Raw genomic sequence first — 17,173 nt, 5'->3', positions numbered from 1 at the left:
TTACTAAGCCAGGGAAGTGTGGTGGTATGTACAAGACACTAAATCCATTTTGGACAGGTCTGAAGAAACCTACTTCGCAGGTGGAAGTATGATGGGGATGCTACACAGGGGCCGGAGAGATAGGCTTGGTAGTGGTGGTGGGGTCCTCTGCATACGGACTGTGGTTGAAGTAACAGCAGTGACCCTGACGGAGGCTGTAGGAGCAGAAGAGTCCAGATCACACAGCCAGGCAGCATCACACAGAGGGCACAGATGGGAGACAGAGAAGAGTTGCCTGGTGGTGGAAGAAGAGCCAGTGTGGCCAGCGGGCCTGGTGGAGTCTTGGTCGGCGTTCCATGAGCACACAGGTACGAAATCCTAAACTCCAACCTAGGGCCTCCTCACTGCTGGACAAGTGGAACAGCCCATGGTCAGAGCAGATGGATGCTCTAGATTAGGGATGCGAACCTTTCAGAGCTTTCAATGATACCAACAGCCCACTGTGGCACGCGTGCCATAGGTTCTCTACCACTGCTCCAAGTGAAGCATTCCTGGGCCCAAAGCTTCTGAGAGAGATGAAAACTGCACGTAGGGGGTCTGGAAGACTGCTTCCTCCGGCAGCTCCCAAGACGTGGAGACCAGACTGAACTATAGGAGAAGGAGCTTGGTCTTCTCACAAGTCCTCTGGGAGCCCAGGACCGGAAAGAACCGTCGGCCACTCTGGGCGGTGGGGGTGGGGAGCTGTGCAGCGAGAGGAGTCGACGGAATGGAGTCTGCATCAGTGACCCAGGATCAAGTCATGGCTCCACCCTTCTGTGTCTTCCTTGTTAACCCAGGCCTCAGTTTCCCCACCTGTGAAAGCACAATCAGAGTGCCGTTTTCAGAGTTGGGGGAGGGTTACACGAGAGGAGGGCTACGGTAATCACTGATGAAGAGCCCTGAGGAGCTGCCCACCACACACACGGGTCACAAGCGTCTTTGCTATTCCTGCAGCCAGATGGGCTGGGAGCCTGGGGGTTTGGATCCTGAAAACTCCCCGCTGGCCATACTTGGAGCAGCACAGACAGATGCTGGTGTGTGTGGGGGGCTGACTCAGTCACACAGCTCCCCGCGTGTCTCCCCCTGCGCAGATGTGTGGGGCCCATGAGGGAGAGCTCATTTCTTTCTCTGCAAAACATCATGCGCCCCCCCACTGTGCTCCTCCCTCTGTCCACCTGGACTTGTTTCTAGGACAGCTGCTGTGTCAGGGGCGGATGGCCAGGAGCTCGTGAAAGGACCACCTGTTCCTGTCACTCCCCCGACTCCACTGCCGGCCGCTGCCTGCTGCTCACACACCAAACCACGTTTCTCTCTCCCTCTGCTCAGGTGCTGTGGGCTCATTGTGAGAGGCACGTTTCCATACAACTTGTCGCCACATCACAGCCGGGCTGATGCTTTGTGGAGCTGCCCCTGTTTTCCTGTGAAACTGCTTTTCTTCTGTGCATCTGCACCAGCCCTCCCCGCCCCCACAGCCTGCTCTCCTGTTAACACGGGGCCCCGGGAAGGTGAGTCAGGGAGAGCAAGTGGCCTGCACAGAGGGCCGGCTCCTAGCTCCCAGGAGACCCAAAGGCCTTTGCCTGTGATGTTCGCATGCTGGGGCCTTTTTGCCTCCTGAGGGGCCTAGGTGAGCACCTACAAGTTCCTTAGGACGGTGGAGAAACAGCCAGAACCGGCAGCTAGGGCCTCCCGGGGGGGCTGCTCAGAGGCCGGTTCTGGTCCTGGTGCCCCCGTTTACCAGGTGAGGTAATTTCTCTTTTTAAAGGCAGCACCTAGAGCAAGGACAGGTGTTAGCCTGGGCCACCTGAAATCTCCTTCCTTCCAGACAGGATTCAGTTTGTCCCGCAGCGTCTCCCTGGTGTGAGCATCTCTAGGAGGCCAGGGACAAAGGCAGGAAGGTGTGCCCAGGGCATTTGGCACCCAGGACTGAGAGAAGGGAGAGTTGGCATAGATACTGGAGCATTTGGTGGCCTGTTTCCACCCCCCGATCTGGAGACCACGATATCTGCTCAGCCCTTCTCTCCTTTGCTTCAGTTTGCGCTGCTTGCGGAGACTCCACAAGCCACAACACTGCGCCGTGTCACGGAGACTCGTAACGGTAGGTTTCACCACATAAGCCAGCCTGTCTGGGAACCCATTTCCAGAAAGCCGTCTGCGAAAAGTTCAGCTGAGAATGCTTGCAGTATACAGACCCTAGGGCGGCAGGGTTGACGACGACACTCCAAGGACATTTACTGCGCTTAATGTTGAATTCTTTTATTTATTTGTTCAGTATTTAATGAATAGTGTGTCAGATTCTGGGGTTCCTGGCCAAGATTTGGGCTGGCGGGTCTTCCTGAGGCCATTTTAGAGTCACCTAAGTAACATCCACATCTCCAAGGCAACTTGGAACAGAGGAGGCTGCCCTGAGTGCCTTTGGGACTGAGCATTGTCTGACTTACTGTTTCCCAAGAAAGGAGAGTAGGTGGGCTGGGACAAAAACAGCTCCTCAGGGAGGTTTTCCTGGTGAGGATCCTTCCATTCCTTGCCCGCCACACACAGAATTTGAGAGTAAAACACACTTCCTTCCCACCTGTTCTGCAGACCTGTTCTCGACACAACAGTGAGGCTGTGTGCTGTGCTTTCTCCTCGCCCGGGTCACGCATCAGCCCTGGCTGGTAACTGGCTGGAGACTACGGTGGGAGGTGATGGTCAGAGTTCCTGTGCTCCGGCCTGGGGTGGCATCTTTGGGGTCCCCCAATATACGTTTCCTGCCTGGTGACACAGGCACAGTCCTGGGTACAGTACCTGCTTGCCTGAGATGAAAAGAAAAGAAAACGCTTCATCTTCTGTCTGCAAAGGAATAGGGAAACGGAAACGTAAGAACCACCTTTCAGTCATTTTCCAACGTCAGGCCTCACTTTTCCTCCCCTCCAGTCTTTCATTCTGAATGGCCTGTCCGGGTCTTGGAAAATTTCTAAATGAGAAAAACCCAGAGTTTGAAAAACTTTGTTTCTAAGTCTCGGTGAATAGAATTGAGATGCTCTCAGAAAAATGACATTCGTGACAAAGGTGAAGAAGGGGACAAGGAGATCCTGTGAGAAAGAGGAAGACATTCAGAAACCCAGAATTCTTAGGTAACTCTCCACTTTGGAAATGGCAGTATTAGGGTGCAGTGGGGCCCATTTTTGCCTATTTAGTTAGTCCTTTAGGGAACGTACTGACACAGGGCAGAGGGGGTGGGCAGGCGTGCAAGAGCCGAGGTAAGCATGGGGTAGAGAGGCTGGAACCTGGGCACCGGCAGCCAGGGGAAACTCAGGGGTCTGGAGGCAGGCGACAGTCACACTACAGCATAGAGTAAAGCGGATGTCACAGCCAGACCACCAAGGCTATATGCATCCAAACACAACCCAAGCTCAGGGCATGTGAGGGACTGAGACAGCAAGAAGAACCAAGAAGACCGAAACCCGGGGAGCCAGGCTCCAACTATGAGCAGGGAGGAGCCCAGAAGGACAGGGAGGAGCAGAGGTCTCCAGGCCCAACACATCCAGAGACTTTGGGAGTGGAAGGTCTGCCTCTCAAGGAGCTGCCCCGGAATCTCTTCCAAGTGGAAACCAGGGTCCACCAGGAGTAAAGAGAGATGGGAAAGGGTGGCTGGGGGAATGCAGGGCTCAGATGTTGACCAAGGGACTTAGCAGAGAAAGGGGCTTTCCATTGCCACACAAGGGAATTGCATACTCAAGGGACTGGGAAGTGAGGATGCAGGAAAACCCAGGGTCAGAGATGACACCACAGCTAAGCGGAAGAGAATGTGGGAAAGTGAGTAGGGAGGGGAAGTGGAGTGAGCCAGGAAGAAGGATAGGGGGAAGACACAAGCAAACTCGTATCCTACAGCTACTACAGAACACAGAGGGACGAGTTATAGCATCCTGCCACTGTTCCCCAAAGACGTGCTTCTTTCTTCTCCAAGCGAGCCCAGGCTGAGCTGTAGAAAACACCACACAGCAAGCCGACACAGTGTGGCTTAGGAGCACAGGCTCTGGAGTTAGACTATCTGAGATCAAAACCCAGCTCCACTGCCTCCTAGCTTTGTGACCATAGGTGAGTTACTTTCCCCATCTCTACTGCAACTTACTCAAGTGTAAATGTGTTGTCCTGCGCTGATTGTGAGACCTGAGAGACAATTCAGGTCAAAGCATGCAGAACAGAGGCTGATGCATGACAAGTGTCCAGTAAATGTTAACTTGTTTTATTTGTGTTGAATCATAAGCCGTCTACCCAGCCAATACTTATGGGCCATGTGCTAAATGGACATGGTGTCAAAGGATAAAGACACAGAGATGGGGAATGCAGTGGTCCCCGCCTTCAGGAGCTCATCGAGGAAACTGCAGACCAATTCTGTGAGTGAGGATGGGGCAAGAGAATGACCAGGGCACAGGCACAGCTCGGAGAACCTGGTCAGCTCTGCTCGGAGATGGGGTGAGGTGGGGAGATAGGGAGGGTTAGGGGAGAAAGAGGTATTTTGAGCTAGGTCTCAAAAACTAGGTAGAAAAGCCAGTTGGGTAGAACACTCTGGGAAGCTGAGGCAGGAGGATCACAAGTTTAGCGCTAGCCTGGGCAGATAAGCAACTTAGCAAGACCCTTTCCAAAATAAAAAACAGAGAAGTTCTGGGGGTATAGCTCAATGGGAAGGTCCTGGATCTAATCCTTATACCTCCCTTAAAAAAAAGTGGAAAAGCCAAAAGGAATCAACACGTCTATGGTTCCAGGACTCAGATCAGGGGTCATGTCTGTTTGTGGGTGGGATTGGCTGGGAGGGGCACAAGGGAAATTTCTAGCGTGATGAAATTATCCTGCAGCTTGACTGGGTATGGGACACACGGGTGCACACATTAGTCAAAACTCATCAAGCTCTGCACCCATGATATGTGCATCTTATGTGAACGATGTCTCAATTCATAGACAAAATAAGTTTACTGAGAAGTACTTTGCCAGTGAGTCATAAGGGTGCAGGGCCTGGCAGTGGGGGGCGAGTGCACTGGGATCCTCGCACCCAGAGACCTAGTGCTCAGCAGCTTGTGGCATGGTGCTCCAGTTTGGCTGGACTTTAGGGTGTGAGGCAAAGGACATGAGACCGGGGAGCTAGAGCCTTAAATGCCACACCGAGACGTCTAGACATCATCCTCTAAGCCGGAGGGCGAGCGAGGGAAGAGGAGAAGAAACCAGAAGGACCAATAGGGCAGCAAAGTGAACTGCACCCTCTGCCCTAAAGGGCAGTCGGGGAAAGCAGTCATTTCCTACACCCAGGCTGCACTCGGGCACCTTCTCCTCCCTGGGAGTGGAGGGGCCCCAAAGCTTTTGTCATGACCTGATGGGGAAATCCCCAGGGACTGTTTCACATCTGCTAGAAGTGACTGCTGCTCCTTATCCAGCTGCTTCAGGACACAAGCTGTCCCTGCTGGTTTCATCCTCCCAAACCTAAAAGTAATATCCTATTACGCCCCACATGCCGGTATCTGAGGAACTCCTGCATCCTTCTGTGTCTACACCCTAACCCCAAACCTCAGCAACCTTTTCTTAGCTGCTTCTTCAACTCAGAGCAGGCTCCCTTCCACCTGTCCTGCCTCTAACCCTCACCACCTGCCTTGGCCGCCCAAGCCTGCTCCCTCTCTTTTTATTTTATTTTATTTTATTTTATTTTATTTTATTTTATTATTATTATTATTATTATTATTTTTTGTTTTTTTTCCGGTACCGGGAACCGAACTCACGACCTTGCGCTTGCCAGGCAGGCGCTTTGCCACTGAGCTAAATCCCCAGCCCCACCCTCTCTTTTTAATACCGCTGATCCTCAGGTCAGCCTTCTCCCTCCACATCTGTTTCAGACAGCAGACAATAGGTCCTTTCACCTTCCCCTCCCCACGCGGAGATATGTTTTCTAGGCTGGATTGTAAGGTCCTTGAGTCAGGGAAGAGCCTTATGAGCAGTCTCCCTACCAATTTGGGACTATGGTAACTTCTTAATGAATATTTATTGGTAGATTGATGACTAAATGTGGAGGCGCCAGTAGGAATCATCTGTGTGGAACCAGAAATTGAGTGTTTTCATTTCCTCTACCCGTTTTCAGTAGACAAAGATCCTGTCTAGACTTCTGCTTCTCTGGAGAGGGTGTTCTGGGGGTGGGCGTCAGAGGGGCTGACGGACATAAAGGGCGGGGTACCCGGGATACGGCGGGAAGTTTAATCCTGACTCCGGCTTTGCCCACACTGCTGATCCCAGATGACCCAGGCTGCAGAGCTGAGCCCCCACACCCTCCATTAAAGAGATCACAGCTGCACTGAGTCCTGGACAGAAATGAGGTCAGGTTCTAAAGTGAGTTTAATGGCGGGATTTACAGCAACCGGCGAGGCATCCGCATTACTGAAACTGCAGATACAAACCTACCTGCTGGGAAGAGAATTTGGGATAAATTGAGAACTTCACAAAGTTTCTGCCTGGAAACTGAAGAGGTAACCATGGCAACCGGGAGGCAGGTTGAAGGCAGAGAGGGCTCTTCATCTTCAGCGGGGAGCTTTGTGCTCGCAGATTTGCCAGTCTCTTAATCCCTTTGTCTCTTCGCATTCTTTGTTGAACAGCAGAAAGTACGAGCTCAGGAATCTGGCGATGGGGCCCTGGTTTCAGCTGTTCCCAGTTCCAGGGCGCTGGCTTAAAGGCACCTCAGGCGCTGCTGCTTTGTTGTCTGGAAAGTGGAAATTTAAAACCTCCTCTGGTCTATTCATAGGGACGCAGAAAGGACTTGAAGGTTTGAGGGGAGTCTCCGCACAAGCAGTATTATTGTTGTTGTGCAGCCATGTCCAGGCTGATTTAAACATGGGCTTGACCCATCCATACACTCATTTTTGTTGCCTGGAGAACAGCTGCCTCACAGACAACACCCACATCTTCGCCTGGCAGCTGCAGAATAAAAGCGTGACTCGGGGCACGGGCAGCACCAGGTGAAGCATGAACCTTCAGCTGACCAGCTCCGCCCGCAGTGTCCTGCTGACGGGACAGGGTTGGGAGGGCTGCTTCGCCCTGGAGACAAAGGACCACTGAGAAACACTGACGTCCACAGCACCCTCCCACTCATGGCCGCACACCACGGCCCTGCACTGGGCCGTGCCTGGGCCTGTGAGGAAGGGAGACGCGCTGGGCTGGCAGGACAGGAACACGGTGGGATGCTGGTGTCCGAGACCAGATGGGACTGCTCTGTATGAGGCTGCTGCTGTCCTGCCGGCTTTGTTCTTCACAAAGGAACCAGGACATTTGTGGAGGGCCGTGACTGGCAATTCAGAGTGTGCTGTGTGACTAACTGGGTCATCTTCCACAGGCTCTGGCTCAAGGAGGGCACCTGCTCCAACAAACAATCCCACCGTGTTCTGATGTTGGCCTCTGTTGCCCCAGAAGACTTAGCCACTAACTCATAGGCCTCCCCTTTTTTCTCCCCCAAGATGATTTTACCTTTTCTTCCCCTCATCTCAGCCTTGTTGAGGAGCTCACAGATAGGATGTCTTCTCCCTCTGTCTCTCTTCTCTGACCCCTAGTTCCAGGAACACAGGGCATGCCTTCTGAGGAAAGCAACCCTTAGATGGCCCTTATGAAATAAAAACCAAGAGGCTCAAGCATACTTGCTATTCTTCCTTACTGCCTAGGATCCCAGTATTCCTAAGTAAAACTGAAAACTAACATTTATCAAGAGTTGCCTGCATGCTGAGCCCTGTCACAGCCTTAATATGTCCCCGGGTCCCCTCCTGGGGTCAGAGGCCTCCCTTCCTGAGAGGTGTCTGCTGTAGGCTCTGTCTGGGAGTTGTTCTTGGCGGAGGGTGCACTTTGCTGAAAACCAGGCGGTCTTCTTGGGGTAGCCACATCTGAGAGCGTTTCTGTGGTGTACTGAGGCGCAGCCCCTTTGTCTCAGTGGTAGTTTTGAATGGACCCCGGAACTCCAGAGCCTGTCCTGAGGCAGCTGGGGGCTCCTCCACCTGCACAGCATCCACTCCTCCGCCCGCCCAGCCCTGCTTTCTTCCCTCCCTCTCCCCTGCAAACCTCCCGCACGCAACCTTCTGCCTCGCAATGCATTTCCTGGGGAACTCAGATGAAGAAGGAACGTATTCAGGCCTCTCAACCACCTTGCAAAATGAGTGCATTGATGTCTTAGAGACAGGGAAACAAGGGTATGGACAGGTGAGGAAGTTTGCCCGAGGTACCCCATTCGTCAATGGCAGAGCTATGGCTTGAAATCTGGAAGTCCTGTTCTAAACCCTGCAGTCTTAACCTCACTCACAGCTGCTTAATAGCAATTCCAAACTGGGCACAGTGGCACACATCTGTAACCCCAGCACCCTTGGAGGCTGAGGCAGGGGCAGTGTCGGTCTAAGCTCAGCCTGACTGACTTAGCAAGACCCTGTATAGGAAAAAGAAAAAAAAAATTAGCAGCCCTAAAGAGAACTGAGGGGCAATGGGCGCGGCTGTAATACCTTCGTGGGAGGACGAGGAGAGGCGGGGTATTTAGTGCCTTCACCTCAGAGATGAGGAGACCAGCACGAGACTGATTGTTCCCCATCACTGACCAGTTAGGGTGTAGTGGGATTCTTATTTATTTATTTTGCATTGGGAAAAGCATGGTTAGCTCATATCTGAAAACTAAACTCTGGCACCACTTACAGCAATCTGTTAATTCTCAGTCTCTCTGAAAGTGCCTGGCACATAATAGGGGTTCAATAAACCTCACCCTCCCTATATGTCTGCTGCTTCCAACTCTGTCCTTGGGCAAGTCTCTACTCTTCAGCTCTCAGTTTCTTGGATTAGAAAATGGAAATGGTGATGATGATAGTGATGAAGAGCTTCCTCAGCCCGGTGGCCATCGGGGTAGGAAAGCAGGACACGGTAATTATCGGTATAAGCATGATGCGGTTTTGCCCAGGCTGCACCCCATGCTCCTGTCCCTCAAGACCCGAGAGACTCAGATTTTCCTGTGATCGCCTCCGTGTGTGCCTCCCTGACCTGCCACCTCCACGCAAACCCTCCCGACACCTTTGCGTTGGTTTCCTGATTTTACTAGAGGTCGGCGGGTTTTTTCCTACCAAGCTGGTGCGCGAGGTTCATCTCTGCAGCTTCTCGGAGGAGGAGGGGGCAGCCCCCGCCGCGGGCACTCCACTGCCAATTGCGCCCCACCCCTTCGGGCTGCGGCCCCGCCTTCACCAGCGCGGGCTCTCCGATTGGTCAGCGGCGCCCAGCCCCGCCCCGCCCCGCCGCTCCGAGGGGATAAAAGGCTCGGTAGCGTCTACCCGGCGCGTGCAGCTCCAATCCGCACTTGTGGCAGCAGCTACCAGCCGCGAGCCCACTGGAGCCGGTCACCATCCTTACCACTACGTGCTGCCCTGAGCCCGCAACCATGTGCCGCACCCTGGCCACCTTCCCCACCACCTGCCTGGAGAGGTAAGAGCAGTTCAGCTCCTCTGAGGAAAAAGTCCAAGCCCCACCAACTGTTAGGGAGTGGAGCTGCAGGCTTGGGGACTTGGGCGGGAGGGGGAGTGGCTCGCTAGTGACCTGAGTAGTGGGGCAGAGAGCACCATGATGCCAGGAGGGAAAAGGAAAGGTGAGGGAAGCCGAGCTCCGCTGCTTGCTGCCGTTCCCATCCTGTGACAAAGGGCACTTCTCAGTTCTGCTGAAGACCCTGCCGCAGGATGAGTCTTTTGGCACCTCCAGGCAAAACCGAGGCTCTCCTCGTTCCTTAAGTGCTTAGTTTTCATCCCACGGCCCGAGCTAGGGGCTTGGCCTCCTTTGCCCCGGGGAAGCAGGAGGATCCATCCCGTGTCCCACCTGTGAGGGATGTGCAAACTTTCCAGGGAGCTATTCAGCAGTGTGTAACCCTTACTGAAGCTAGCGGCTGGGAGGGAGAGGTAAAGATGAAGGCAGGGATCAGTGTCCACACAGATCCAGAAATATCCTGACAAGCCTGAGGGATGCTGAGCTGCTATCAAGAGGCACAAAGATAGATCACTGCGATTTAAACAGGAAAAGCCGATATATACATACAGCGCTGTAACCTTAAAAGTGTAACGCCACCCAAGGTACAGCTCATACTTGCTTTTGTTGCTTCAGGCTTGATCATGGAAACAAGAAAAGCACACGTTTGGCCCTGGGAACAGCCAGAGGGTTGCTGTGGCTGAGCAGAATCCCTCCATGCTTATGATTTGTCTTTCAGAGCCAAAGTGTTCAAGACACGTCTTGGGATCTTTCTTCACAAGTCAGACCTGGGCTCTGATACTGGCGGTGTTGGCAAGTTTGAGTGGGGCAGTAAACCCAACAAAGAAGGGTAAGTTCTGTCCGGCCAAGGGCCCCCAGGAGGGAGGGAGCCCGAGGAAGAAAATACCAGGAGGAACTAGGACATGCTAGGTGGACCTGGGCAATCCTTCACTGGGGCTTTTGTTGCTATGGCTATTTGGCTCAGGGGTGAGTGGATAGGTGGCTTCAGGGTTCTAAGTCCACCAACAGACAACTGCACCACGGGCATGAATGCCCGCTTACCAGACCCTCGCATTTGGAGGTGTCACAGCACGGCATCCAAGACCACTTGAGGCTGTTATTAACAACTCTGCTTCCATCGGCGCATGCACCTTGCCGAGATCCCTTTCGTGCTACCATCAGGGCTGCCCTGGGGCGATGGTGTCCTCTTTTGAGGCCCATCTTTCCTTAGGGAGGTGTACAAGACACAGGTTGAAGAGTCAGGCAAATAGAAGTGATTTTAGACAGAGAAGAGACACTCTTAGAGATACTGACTGCGGCCAAAAGGGTCCCCAGCTTCAGCGTCTGGTTGCTGGTTTGTCCTTTAGAAAACACCCCCACTTACCCTACACCCAGAGCTAAACTCTCCTAATTTTGAGGAGTCAGCTTCAGCAACGACTGAGCAAGTCTTTGTGTAAATTATGCAGCTTCTCATCAGAGTTCTAGATAGACTTTGTGCTGTGATTTGGTGTGTAGACTTAAAACATGTTTTTAATCTTGCTTTTTTATTGTTTAGCAGGTGCATCGCGGAAGACGTGCTGAGGTGGAGAGAGTCCTTCGACTCCTTGCTGAGCAGCAGAAGTGAGTAGAGCTCAGTTGTGTCGGTCTGTGGCTGGCACGTGCATACTCGTGTGCTTTAGAGCCAGGGAGGCTGAAAACACGGGCAGAAAACTCACAATAGCAATAATAATAATGATCCTCTGGTGCGCCAGCCTCTATGCAAAGTACAAAGGCGGGCTCTTGTTCGAGAAGATTATATCTAAAAATAGAGCCATTAACTGCAATTGCTATCTTTTCTTCTTTTATCCCCAGCTGTCCCCCAGTCTGACCTGTCTCCCCTCTCTCTCCCCTCCCCCCTCAGATGGAGTGTCCGCCTTCCACGCCTTCCTGAAGACGGAGTTCAGTGAGGAGAACCTGGAGTTCTGGCTGGCCTGTGAGGAGTTCAAGAAGATCCGATCGGCTGCCAAACTGGCCTCCAGGGCTCACTGCATCTTTGATGAGTTCATTCGCAGCGAAGCCCCTAAAGAGGTCAGTGCCCCAACACGGCCCACGAATCCTTCAGACCATCTTTCCCCTGCCCCACGGAGAGCCCAGGAGGTGGGGGGCTGGCACGTGAAGGGGTGGGGTTTGAAGCTGAGTGGGCTATTCACAGGGAGACTGGGCTCCTGTGGCCAGAGACTAGAAAAGCTAGGGCAGTGCTATTGCTGGACATCACCCTCAGACGCAGTGGAGTGGGATGGGTCAGAAGGATTTTTGACTCCTGTCCAGACACACCTTTGTAAATTATTTTTACAAAGTTATTTTTAGACCCTGAGCATACTTAACAACTGGAGACAAGGTCATTCTGGGGACCTTGTGTAGCCTGACCAGTCTCCTGGCTGACCTGTGGTCTGTGGACTTTTGTTCTGCATACCTTCCTTCTCTGGCTTCCTCTGCCTGGGTTTTGAGTTTGATAAAAACATGGAGCCCCCTAGTGGACAAATTAGAGGAATGCCTTACTCTTACTTTTGTATCTATTGTTTTCCGACTGCTTTTATGTACTATTTTATGTTATTCCATAAAGGTTTACTGAACAGAAGTTACATGCAAGGTGTTGTTATAGTCTCAGGGAATGTAGTAATGAACAAAACAAAGTCCCTCCGCTGATGGAACTTATATTCTAATGGAAAATACCAATAACCAGTTAAATGAACAAGCCAGGTCAGATGAGTTATGCTCTGGTACAGCTGACGCTGGCCATGAAAGACCAGGAGCACCGCAGGCTGCGGCAGGGTGAGTGGAGGCCAGGTCTCCCATGGTCAGAGGGATGTCAGGAGCGGGCTGTTCGTCAGGTGTCATATGAGGGGAGAGATGAAGAAGCGTGGGAGGGAAGTAGGTGCTAGCAAGGAAGGAGCAAGTGCAAAGGCCTGACCAGGCAGAGCGGGCTTTAAAAGGCTCCCCCGAGCTGCCAAGTCAGGCAGACCAAGTGGGTGAGGGAAGCAGAAGGAGCCCAGTAGGGAGCCCTGGAGATCACCTAAGAGAGATGGTGCTGACTTGAACCAGGGCTGTAACAGAAGACCAGGCAAAAGCAGGCCGGGTTTGCACACACCCTTAGAACATCCTCACATGATTTGGGGGACCGGAAGACAGACACGAAATCTGCTGTCAGGATGGTCCTGGAGCCCAAGAGCTGGTCCTGGCCACAGGAGACTACCAGCTCCTGTGCTCCTTCCGCGGCCCCACCTGCCTGCTGGCCGGTCTGCAGCCTACTAGGCCCCTGTCTTGGCCCCTTCTGCACCTCTGACCCTATGACTGCCCCTTTCCACAGGTGAACATAGACCATGAGACTCGGGAGCTGACAAAGACGAACCTGCAGGTGGCCACAGCCATGTGCTTTGACGTGGCACAGGGAAAGACGCGCACCCTCATGGAGAAGGACTCCTACCCGCGCTTCCTGAAGTCGCCTGCCTACCGGGACCTGGCTGCCCAAGCCTCTGCCACCTCTGCCTCTGCGTCCAGCTGCAGCCCGGCTGAGCCCTCACACACCTGAACCTCCAGGGCAGTGGGGAAGCCAGCGGGAGGAGAGGTGGAGTCACCCATCCCTGAGGCGGCTGCCCCTGTTGGGGAGGCAGGTTCAGCCCAGCAAGTGCGAGAGGACAGTGCAGGGGGAGCGGCCCAGCAGCCTGCTGGACCACCCGCTCCTCCAGATACTGTGGGCTGGGTGCCATGTGTGAGAACAACCCCACGTCCAGGACCTGTGGCCAAGGGCTCTTTGGGGACAACCATGGGGCTACAGCAGTTAGCCCTGGCTCTCACCCAACCTTCGCACTGGGGCAATGACAGATTCCAGGGAAACTTGAAAAGGAAAGAGAGGAGGAAGAACTTTGCCTGTGGATCAGTTGACTTTGCTCACATCTTGCTTTCCTAGTTCCCTGACTGGGCTCAGAAGGGGCCCAGTCGTGGAATCTCCTGTTCTGCCCTGTTCACCTGTCCCCGTCCCTGGTTACCCCAGGGCACCTTGGCTTCTGCTTTTCAGTGCCCACCCCATGCCCCTCCTTGCAGTCTTTTCAAAGTCAACAAGTCCATGTGATTCTTGCCCAGAATGACATTTGTATACCTCAAGGACTGACTGACCCGTGAACCCTGAAAAGCTGCCACCTTGCGTGTGTAAATGCAGCCTGGTGCTCCTGGTGGCCTCATGCAGGTGGCCCGCCCTGTGTGTGCAGCAGTTCCACCCATGAATGGACTGTTGAGCCCTGTGTGCCCTTGGAAGTGGGGCTCAGGGGGAGTGAGGTGGACACCTCAGGGGCAGCAGGGAATGAGGGGGAAGGGATCATAAGAAACAAATCTCTTGGCAGGACCTCCAAAAGTCCCACAGAAAACAAACCAGCATTTTCTGCAGGCACGGGAAGGGGTAAAGAGGTGCCCCAGGCTGAAAGGGGAGTCTCGAGTTTCTTTGCTATGGATGTGAGATGCACCCTGGAGCACTGGGAGGGATGGGGCGGGGACCACGAATGGCCCAGGACACAATGTAGAGGCTGGGATGGAAGCTGGGGAGCGTGGCTGTTGGGAAGGGCCAGGCTACGAGAGCCAGAACCAGCTGCCACCTCAGGCTGCACCAGATGAACATTCCAAGGTGAGACTCCCTGCTCCAGAGCTGGGACAGGGAGACGAATTCACCTGGGCAGCCCCCTCTTGCCCCGGGAGAGCCAACACTGCCCTCTGTGCACTTGAACTCCTCTAGGGGAAAACTATTTAAGTATAATGTGTTGGCGGTATGCCGAGAGTCATGTATTACTTTTGTTACCATTGTTGATTGTAATTATGTATGTTTGGTGACCCTTATTGTCCTTGTTATTTATTACTATGTTCCAGTTTCTCCCCTGGAGAATTTCAGCAGGAGTTGCTGCCTGACTTTCCCCCCCACCCACCAGACTCTACCTCTGAGCGTGCTGGGAGCCACTTAGGGCCTGTCAGGAAGGCATCACTGTTTAAATATTTATTTATTGTTGACCAAGGGAACTGGGTTCCTTGGTGTGGGTGATGTGTGCAGTCTCTGTCAGCATGTTATATTCTTATAAAATAAAAGCAAAACTCAAATGAAGTGTCTTGTCTCCAAGGGTTGTGTGGGTGGGCAGATGGACTCAAGAAGTGTAGTGGGGTACTGGACAGGCGGGCAAGCTCCCACTGCACACTGAACACCTGTCCACCTGTAACTGGAAGAATCAGAGGGCAGGGGGTAGATGCGTACTCAGGGTGGCCCCCAAGGTGGGTGACTTGCTTTAGCTGATAACAGCTCAACTTGTGCCGGGCTTTCTGTAGATTGGGTTGGCTCAGTGTGCTGTCCTTTCAGTCTGTGTCCTTTGCCCACCTGACTGGGACTCGACACAAGCCATTCCCTACACTGCCTGTCACAGCACAAGGGTTAACAGCTACCCTTTGGTCAAAGAGCTGGACATCATCAAGTAGGTGGTGACTTTTGTAGCTTATCACTTTGGGCTATGTTCAATTTGCATTAGGGTTCTTTTTTAAATTTTATTTTAAAGAGAGTAGTAAAAAAAAATAGCAGCATACCAACATCACAAACATAAACAAAACAAAGCATTAAAAGTGATACAGGGTTTCATAACAAAATGACGGGAATTAACAGTGGTTGTTATGTTACATATTGTTATCTTCAACTACATCACTCAAACTACCGGATGGCATTAGAGTTCTTTTCTAACTTCCCTGAAATTCAAGGGATTATTGCCCTTCTGCAATGTCATAGACATCTGTGATGATGTATATGAGTGCACTCTATCTACAAGGCTGTTTCACCCATGGCTAAGGGCCTGGGGAGGATTGATGTGGGCTTGAAAGAATTTGAGGAGAGGTTTGCAAGGATCACAATCTTCTTGTGTGCCAACTGCTTAGCTGTGCTTATCCTACCACAATTAAAAAAGATTCTTCTGTATGCTGAGCTATCAGTTTATGTACGGAACTGGACCTTATGTCGACTCTCATTTCTCCCCTAGTATTAGTTTGAGAAAAGAGGTAAGTGTTTAAGTACTTACCACAGAAACCCCATAGAACTGCACCGTAAACCCAGATCTAGAGTGATTCTCTGGGTGACATCAGGAGGGATTGTGACACTACGGGCCTGGGAAGGAAGGTGGGAGCTCTGTTACACCGCAAGGGGCAGCTGACATGCTTGAGATGGGCATAGGGTGATGACTGAGCAGGGAAGAAAGACAGGGCACCTCAGGATACCCTCTCTCTCTCTCTCTGTTTCTTTTACTGCGTTCCTTCCCTCTTTTGCCTTTAACACGCACTTATTGAGTACCTCCTGTGTACCTAACCAGAAATGGTCACCACACCATCAGCAGCAAGTGGCCCCATTTAATGGGAGAAGGGGGTTTGTTGTAAGCTTAGACAGGGGCACACTGTGTGTCTCCTGAAGTGACATGAGTGCCAGTAGGAAAAGGATGGTGTAACCATGAGTGAGAGGAATAAACAGGCCCGATGGAGAGCCATGAAGGGCTGGTGGTCATGTCTCTGTCCAGCTGGACCATCTCCAGGCTCAGGCCCAGGGAATGGCTCCCATTCTGCTAGTCTACCTTTCCACAGTGGGTCTTGGGGTCAGTGTTGCGGCCTGAAGATGGCAGATGAACATTAGAGATAAAGAAGATCAACTCTTCACTGATCCTTACAGTTCCTGAGTGTCACGCTCCAAATAACCCTGTGCTGCCTGGACCTGAGAGAGGTCGAGTGACTGATGGGAGCTCTCAGCTGGATCGTGAGCTCTTGTAGCCTTAGACTCACAGGCTCTGTCTCTTCCCCGTTCAGCACTGGCTTAACGGCCAGCAGGGCTCTCCAGCAGCCTCCCCAGAGCCTCTCAGGCCTGCTGCCCTGCCCTTCAAAGCAAACCTTTAGCATTTCCCAGATTCACCCTGCTTTTGCAACCGGGACCACCTCCCTGTCATGTCTTCCCGCTCTTACGACCCCACACCTTCTTCGCCACCTAGGCACGCACCCTTTAAGCCATCTTGCCAGGGTCTTTCTGGGGCAGCTTCGGGGGCCCTTTGAGTCCAGTGATGGAGCCACTCCTCATGTCCCAGTGCTGCCGACGCTCACCCAAATAAGAGTCAATGCCTCCAATGATCACGGCCCAGCTTTACCAGACTGCAGATTTCTGGGGTTAGGCCTGACCTCTTTTCCAGTTTTCTAGTCCCAGGCTCTAGCACACGATAAGTGCTTACTGAACAGGTCTCTAGTTAAGGATTAGTTTAAAATCCAGAGAGAAAAGTGAGGGTATTATTCTCACTCTCCTCCCAGACTTGTCTTCCTGGACATCCCACAGACCCGCAATAGGGAACATTCAAAAACAAGGCCCTCCTGCTCCTCCTTGGGTACCCTCAGCCTTTTGAGTCCCTGGCCCTGGTGCTCAGAGGCACTGGACCCAGATCAGGCTCCTCTGCCTCTGCGCTCTGTCATGTGGATCCCCATCAAACCCAGATAAGTTGGGCCCAACTTCTCCTCCCCAGCCTCCCTTAGACTTCTATAGACACGTCTCTCCTCACCATCCTGGGCCATAACGACGACTTCCCACCTGCTGGCCCCACCCCAGCTGCTGCCTGCTCCAGCTCATTTCCCCCGGCTGCACCTGTCTCCCAGG

General features: G+C 52.8%; 1 protein-coding gene across 1 annotated transcript; it reads left to right on the top strand.

Annotated features, from left to right (window-relative positions):
• The first annotated feature begins 9,334 nt into the window (after positions 1 to 9,334).
• Positions 9,335 to 14,621, top strand: Rgs16 (regulator of G-protein signaling 16). Its single transcript, XM_005375005.2, has 5 exons — positions 9,335 to 9,468; positions 10,238 to 10,348; positions 11,054 to 11,118; positions 11,399 to 11,565; positions 12,845 to 14,621. The coding sequence occupies exons 1-5, from the start codon at positions 9,425 to 9,427 to the stop codon at positions 13,064 to 13,066; spliced, it is 609 nt and encodes a 202-aa protein (XP_005375062.1). The 5' UTR covers positions 9,335 to 9,424; the 3' UTR covers positions 13,067 to 14,621.
• Positions 14,622 to 17,173: the final 2,552 nt, after the last annotated feature.

Source organism: Chinchilla lanigera, unplaced genomic scaffold (genome assembly GCF_000276665.1).
Source record: "Chinchilla lanigera isolate Chin_1 unplaced genomic scaffold, ChiLan1.0 scaffold00005, whole genome shotgun sequence".
NCBI lineage: Eukaryota > Metazoa > Chordata > Mammalia > Rodentia > Chinchillidae > Chinchilla > Chinchilla lanigera.
Note: the sequence above shows the minus strand (reverse complement) of the source record. Positions and strands in the feature narration are given on the sequence as shown.

Excerpts from the sequence above, each read along its gene's own strand:
- Rgs16 (XM_005375005.2), top strand. The coding sequence starts at position 9,425 with ATGTGCCGCACCCTGGCCACCTTCCCCACCACCTGCCTGGAGAG. Across the intron at positions 10,349-11,053 it reads AGTAAACCCAACAAAGAAGG|CAGGTGCATCGCGGAAGACG; the intron begins GTAAGTTCTGTC and ends TTTATTGTTTAG. Across the intron at positions 11,119-11,398 it reads CTCCTTGCTGAGCAGCAGAA|ATGGAGTGTCCGCCTTCCAC; the intron begins GTGAGTAGAGCT and ends CTCCCCCCTCAG.